Source organism: Protomyctophum bolini, assembly GCF_963924005.1.
Source record: "Protomyctophum bolini genome assembly, chromosome: 8".
Classification (NCBI taxonomy): domain Eukaryota; kingdom Metazoa; phylum Chordata; class Actinopteri; order Myctophiformes; family Myctophidae; genus Protomyctophum; species Protomyctophum bolini.
The window spans coordinates 17,421,983-17,429,201 of record NC_137869.1 but is presented as its reverse complement, the minus strand read 5'-3'; the positions used below and the strand labels follow the sequence as shown (position 1 = coordinate 17,429,201).

The 7,219-nt window shown below is 41.4% G+C and overlaps 1 protein-coding gene across 2 annotated transcripts; it reads right to left on the bottom strand.

Moving 5' to 3' along the window:
• Nucleotides 1–2,916: 2,916 nt before the first annotated feature.
• LOC308319710 (non-selective voltage-gated ion channel VDAC2-like) lies at nt 2,917–3,756 on the bottom strand (the record flags this gene model as incomplete). Of its 2 annotated transcripts, XM_080769869.1 has the most annotated exons (2): nt 2,917–3,201; nt 3,427–3,756. In XM_080769869.1, 2 exons carry the CDS (start codon nt 3,754–3,756, stop codon nt 2,917–2,919), a joined length of 615 nt encoding a protein of 204 aa, XP_080625995.1. The 2 variants fall into 2 exon arrangements, with proteins under 2 accessions (XP_080625995.1, XP_080625994.1); XM_080769868.1 differs by having other exon boundaries at nt 2,917–3,756.
• Between the last annotated feature and the right edge of the window lie 3,463 nt (nt 3,757–7,219).

The window sequence follows — 7,219 nt, the reverse complement described above, 5'->3', positions numbered from 1 at the left end:
TATTTACTTGCTTGTCAGACTTAAAGGCAGAATCTAATATCACACCAATGTTTTTGACATGGCGTTTGACAAGGCTGGACAGGTTGCCAAGACTTGTTTGTTATCACTTTGATGGAACCAGGGGGGCAAACAGGACAACTTAAAACTCGCCTTTATAAGAAGTGGTCAAAGTCTGTGAAAGTACTCTAGACAAGTGATGGGTTACGTAAATTATGTCTGGGTCAGTGAAATGTAAAAAAAATATTCGATATAGGGCCCAGCAAAATATCCCAAAAGGGGCGTAAACATTTGTCTCTTCCAGCCCGCATCCTTGTTGTGGGGCAAGTAGGACCCTAGGAGAGACACAGATCAATCACTTTGCTAGAGTGACATGACGAGCTTGTAAAGTTTAAACAGTGACCTTTCCATGCTATTCATACTTATGCAGAAGGACTTTAGAAGGAATGATTTTATTGTCTGAGGTTTCAATTAGAATTGGGTGTCTAGTTGGTCATGTTGTGATTTTATTTATATATTTATATATCACTATTAGTAAAATGTAATCCATCTACAACCTAGTAGTGAGCTTGCAAATCAGCTATTTTCAATGAACGTGGAGATTATCAATCAATGACAAAACGCACCGGATATAGAGATAGGCCTAGGCTATTATATATTAAGTGTTCTTGAATCATAGCCTACCACGTGTTATCATAGGCAAACTAGAAAAAGCATTGACGCTTTTCTGTTTTGCACTAGTCTGGATGTGAATCAGCAGTTTGAGCACCCACCAGCAGATGCTGTGAAATAAACATGGGGCATGAAAGATTTCTGCAGATGTTTCGCTAAGCAATTACATGTATAATAGTTTGTTCCTTCAATAAGGTAGGCTACTGCTGCATCAGTTGTAGCCTTGAAAGTGGGGCAGTAGCTGTCAAAATCATCTTTCCATTCTGTGTGTGTGTAGTGTGTTCATAATACCCCCGATTTTGCGGAAATAAAGCTCTCTTCCTAATAGCTTGTACTATAGGTAGGTATGTTGAGCGCAAGCCTCGTCTTTCCATTAGTTTTCCGTTCAATCTTTAGTCTGCAAATGAGTAATTTTACAAACGCAAAGCGTGTGAATTCTCATTCACACCGTTCAGCTATGGTTCAGTTTGCCCCACAACACGGCGAGGGGCGGAGATCAGAGAGAGGGGGCTCTCTATGACGAGACGTTGCTGGAAAATATAGACACATCTCTGACATTTCTAAGGAGAAAGTTAAATGGGGCCACAACAATGTCTTTTCCCTACGTACTCCTATAGCCAGCTAATCATTGTCTGCCTTCTGCACACAAAAGGAGTGAGAACAAAATATATTTTGTTACATTTGATTTCTGTTCAGTTGAGACTGTTCATGTTTTAAAGTTTCAGACTAATGAATGAACATTGGGAATAAAATAAAATAAAATGTACCCTGAAATCTCACATGCTAATACTTTTATGATTCATATAGAATATACGGTACAGTAAAATGAGTAAAATACATTAACTCAAAGCGATATATATATATATATATCGTATATAGCTTATATATATCCAAATAATTTTGGACATTGGACATTTTGGAAGTGTGCACTGCACATTTTGTTGAGCTCATGTAAAGAAAGAGAGTAGAAGGAGAGACATCTTCATGTAGCTGATAAAGGTGAATCATAGTGCCATTGTGCTATTCATTATCTATCTCTGTAGTTATCCACATTGATATTGAAGTTCCGAGCTTGCACGGATGCAACACGCTGACTTTGCCATTCTTTAGAGATCCTATCATATCTAATCATATATTAAAATTGGCTTAACACTTCTGATGCCTAGGACGCCCACACACGTCTTATCAAATAAAACCGCAGGTTGCCTAGGACGTCCAGGGACGTCTTTAGGTCTTTTTTATTTATATAAAACGGTCTCGCTAAGATTTTTTTTTGCCAACGGCCGTTGCTAGGCAACACCTTGCTCAGCTCCCAACCTGTTTCATGTGCACGCAGCCATTCACTTCCTTGTTGATGGCCCAACTTTCAAATCTATTTTCTCAGAATCTACACTGCATCCATGCAGATTGATCATAACGTGGATGTTCTGGGCTCATTTCTGACTTCATGCTCCATTGCAGTTACAAGATTAACGCTTCTAAAGAGATCAGACTTACGCTAGCAATGTAGAAATGGAAGATTTCGCGTCCCAATGTTTTGGGGGAAAGGGAAGGAAAATCTCATCTGCTTGGCACTCTAGCGCCTTTATTCTTTATTCTAGTTTGGCATTACTATGAACCTTATTACGCCCTCCCCCCATTTGTAGAAAACTTAACATTGGGAGAAAATAGACGATTTGTTCGGCTACATATCACGTAAATTCTTCATTGATTGTCAATAGCATTTAATGTTTGTGCTAACACAAAAATAGACGATTTGCTCAGATACATACGTACAGTATGATGTAAATTCTCCATTCATTGTCATGTTAGGACAAGAATCTAGCTGAATATAATAATAATATAGGAGGGGCGCTAGCCGTTTTTAACCATTTTAGATGTCTCACTTTTTTGTCAGGCACTAACAAAAGCCACACAGAGTTGACCACACTGGAAGAATGACTTGTAGTGGATTTCATTGTCACGGCAGTGCTGAACGGGTGAACAGTGAAGGTTTACAAATAGCAGACACTGAGTGTCTTTTCAATTAAATGGATACATCTACAAAGCAAAGACAAAAAATAAAGAACATAGACCATTGATAAGAGTACCAGTTAAACTGTACTAACTCAAGCAATGACAGAGTTTGTTGTTGTAGCCGTTGAACAGATCCCTTCAAGATATCTATCGGTGGTTTGAGTTGGGAATAAGATTTTACAAGGCCAGATTCTTCTGATATTCCCTCGTCCCCTTCATGGTCGGGAGGGCTTAGGCCTCCAGTTCCAGCCCTAGACCCAGCTTGTGGCCTCCTGCGTTGATGCTCTTTCCATCCACTAGGGCAGACAGGGTGAGTTTCACACCTGGTCTAAGTGTCTGGGTGTAGCCAACACCAACAAGGCTAGTGTTGTTAACTTTAGCACTGACGGCGGCATCCTTGTACAGCTGGTATTTTGCTGCGATCCCAAAGTGTGTCCTGTTGCTGAAAGAGGTCCATGCCAGGTTTACGGCTGTCTCCAGTTTGTTGTTCACTTTCTGGTAGATGGAACCTCCAACCTCTTCACCGTTGTTTACACAACTGGTGTGCAACTGGAAGTCTCTTGTCTTGTAACCGATAGCGAAGTTGTTCTGGGTCATCTTAAAATTGGCCGTTTCAAAGGACAACTTGTAACCAGCGAGCCACCCCTCATAGCCGACAACAGCAGCTCCATGGATAGTGGGCCTGGCGAAGTCAACATCCCAGTCCAAGTTCACGTACTTGCGCTTGTAGGCAGTCTTAACCTTTCCACTCCTCTTGCCAGTGTTTGGCGAGAATGTTGTGTCAAAGGTCAGCTTAAGTCCCTGCTCTTCCACAGTGATCTCTGTTCCCATGGTGTTGTCCGTGTTCCACTTAGCGGTGAAGGTCAGGCCATACTCCGGCCTCTTGTATTTGGTTTCCAGACTTCCAGACACTTTGCTGGTGTCAGTTTTAGAGGAACCAGCTACTTTGAATTCCACTCCAGATGCTGACTTTGTCTTCACATCAAGCTTCACCAGGCCAAATTCATAGCCTTTGTTGAAGAGTTCTTTTGCAGACTTGCCCAGATCACCATATGAGGGAGGCACGGCCATTGTATCGGATTAAAAGGTGACACTAGGTGGTACCTTCTTAACAGGGTCTTTTTGTTTCTTCCACACACCGCACGGCCGATGCAGGCGAGGTTTCACCGGTTTGTTAGAGAGCAAACTGAAGGAGAACTACCACTGAACTGAAGGTGAACTGCCACTGAACTGAAGGTGAACTGCCACTGAAGTGAAACCAGAAGTGGTTTAAGGAAGGTCCGGCCGACCAGCGGACTTCTGACATCATGATCAAGTCACATGACTCAGCCATAACCATATAAGGGGTTCCCAATGCAGCTATAGTTTGTTCTCTAGCCTCAATGTGTCGTCATGACATCAGGGATATCCATATATGGGCCTAAAAGGGACAAGAACTGACAGATACAGATATCTCCATATATGGGCATGAAATGGTCAATGACTGATGGATGAGAGATCGCCATACTGTATATGGGCATATTTTCACAGTTGTACCGATGCTGTGAAAATGATATGGTTTTATATCTGCTCCCTATTGGGCTTGTGGTTCTGGAGCTGGAATTCCCTAATAATCTGAAAAACACAAAACTTGTGAGATAATTAGCAATGATGTCCAGCAATGAATAACCAGTAAAATAATGTATTGTTTTGTGTTGACAAGAAACAAGATCTCCATAGCTCAAAACCTCTTCTTTCTCTTTAGATATGGACTGTGATATGGTGAAATGGCAGCATTTGGTAAATGTTGACCACCTAATCCCCTGACATTTACTGGATTGACCTATGTGTCTCATTAGATGAATCATCTGTGGCCCGGTATGGCATATACCTTCCACAGATGGTTAATGGTAAAGTACATCAGGGATGTGGAGGGCTAACAAAAACAAGGGACAAAAGTTTCCGTTGTTTAGTACATGGTCGCCCATCACAAGAATTTAGCATTCTCAAAATACATCATTATCCTCATTCTATGGATTACACTAAGGATACTAAGGATGTTACAAAGATGATTTATTGGTGCTAAGGTCAGTCTTTAATTGAGCGAGTTATCTTGTTTTCACCCTTGTCTGTATTTGTAGGGCTACCGTCACCCATCAGCATCAAATTTCTTATGTGCATTGTCAGTAGGCTAAATAAGTCGATCGCCAAATATTATTCCCCATCTTCATCAGATTTAGTGTACACTATACATTCATATCATTCCTCACTCATTCAACCTTTGATAATATTGTCGTCACATTATTGGCCTTGTCAATATTTTCTAAAAACCTGCCTAACCTCTGGGTACAACCATACATATACTGTATATCTATCTTAACAAATTAAAACCTAGCGTCCACAGTCCACATACAGATCAGAACCACAAATCAGCCTGGTTATATTACTGTACGGTGAATCCTAAACCATCCATCTTCAACCGCTTATCCATAGTCAGGTCGCAGAGGCAACAGCCCCGCGAGCTCCACACTTCGGGTGATCCCCGGGCGTTCCAAGGCCAGTGAGTCCATGTGCGCCTTGCCAGCCCCGGGGTCTCCTCCCCAAACCACTCGCTACTACAAACACATATACAGTCACAGTGTACAGACTACGATACGAGTAGTGTACATGCAAGTACAGAGCACAGTACAGCACGATTAGAGTACAGTATGTGTACAGTACCTGCACAGAGTACAGTACAATTATAGTATACATACAGAGTACAATCCACTTACAGTATGAATACATTACAGAGACAGAGTACAGCACGAGTAGGCTACAGAGTACAGCACGCATACTGGGACAGTTGCCAAATCCCGCAATCTCCTTCTTCCCATTGGCGACGCATGGTGCTAGGATGAGAGGACCGAAGGCACGCAATATTCTAGTATACTGTATCTACAGTGAAGACTTGCAGTCCAGTATATTACATGAGCGCATTAACCACATACCTTAAACCCTATATACTTTGTTGACCAGGGTCCCCCAGGGGGCTGGACTTATTTTTTTTCCTGTACACACACTTGTGTGTTGTGTTGTCAGATTATAGATCTGCTATTTTCGCAGAATGTTCGATTGTTTATTTATTATGACACCCATAATAGGGATGCTACAGTTCACGTGCTTAACCACTACTTCAACTCTATATACTCACTCAAATAAAATAGCAACGGACGTGTCACATGTTTGCCTATTATAACATGTTCACAATAGTAGAGTGGAACTATTATGAATTCAGTCCTTCACCTTAGTCACCTTAGTCACATATGAAGATGCAGAACAACAGAATGTCTATTGTTCCATTAACAAGCCTCCTTATTGTTTGACATATAACAATTGAAAACATGCGGTGGTGCCGGTGGCCATTTATTGACCCAGACTAAAAGCTTCATCATTATTATTAATGATGTATTTTTCACCCTGAAATCGATTGGCAAAACTCTTCATACAAGAACCAACTGTATGTGACTAATATGATGTATTGAGTGTATTCTTGCAAGAACGTACATAGTTGGTAGCTGAAAATGGTTTTACATTTGTATTCTTTGTGAGCAGAGGAATGAATTGTTAGTGTATGCGAAGGTCCACAAATACAACAGCATTTCCCCAAACCCTCAAAAATCATCAAATCAATCGGTGGTACAAAAGTGGTTTAGAAGACTAATCCAAGTATTGAATTACATCCCACTTACTCATACTTAAATTTTTCATGTTGTCTTATACAAGCCGTAGTGTACTAAAGTACACTGTAATTTTAAACAAGCATAATATCATCTGGTGCAGCTGCAGACAGCTTCATCATTTTCCATTTCTGGATAATTTGTCTACATTGCGTTTTGTGTCATGCCAGTTCAGTACTGGTAAATGGTGCATTTATATAGCGCCTTTATCCAAGGTGCTTTACATAGATTGTGCATTACATTCACCCATTCACATTCACACACACATTCATACACCAATGGCGGCAGAAACCATGCAAGGCGCCAACCAGCACATCAGGAGCAATTAGGGGTTCAGTGCCTTGCTCAAGGACACTTCGACACTAACTCTGGGGGAGCCCGGGTTCGAGCTGGCAACCTTGCGGTTACCATCCAGCCACTCTACCCCTGAGCCACCGCCGCCCCGGTTTATCCCTCTCATTGCATTGCCTCATTGTGTCTTATTATAGTTCAAATTCAATGTTGAACAACTTGTGACATTGCACTGTGTAATTACCTTTAGGGCAGAATTATTCTCTAATGCAAAGAACTGCAGGACATAATTCTCCTTGCCAATGGAGGGCATTGGCTGCCTGTGTACAGTATATGAGTGCGCGTGCATGCATCACTTATGTGCACGCGTGTAGCATGCAAGTCTATGTGAAATACAGTACAGACTGGAGTGTGCGGAGTGGGTTGTGTGTAGTTTGTGCCAAATTTCAGACATGATTTACATTCTCAATGTAATGTATTAAAACGTTGACAGGGCAAAAGGGATTCACAAGATGCTGCATTAGAAACTCAATTTCTGTGATGAA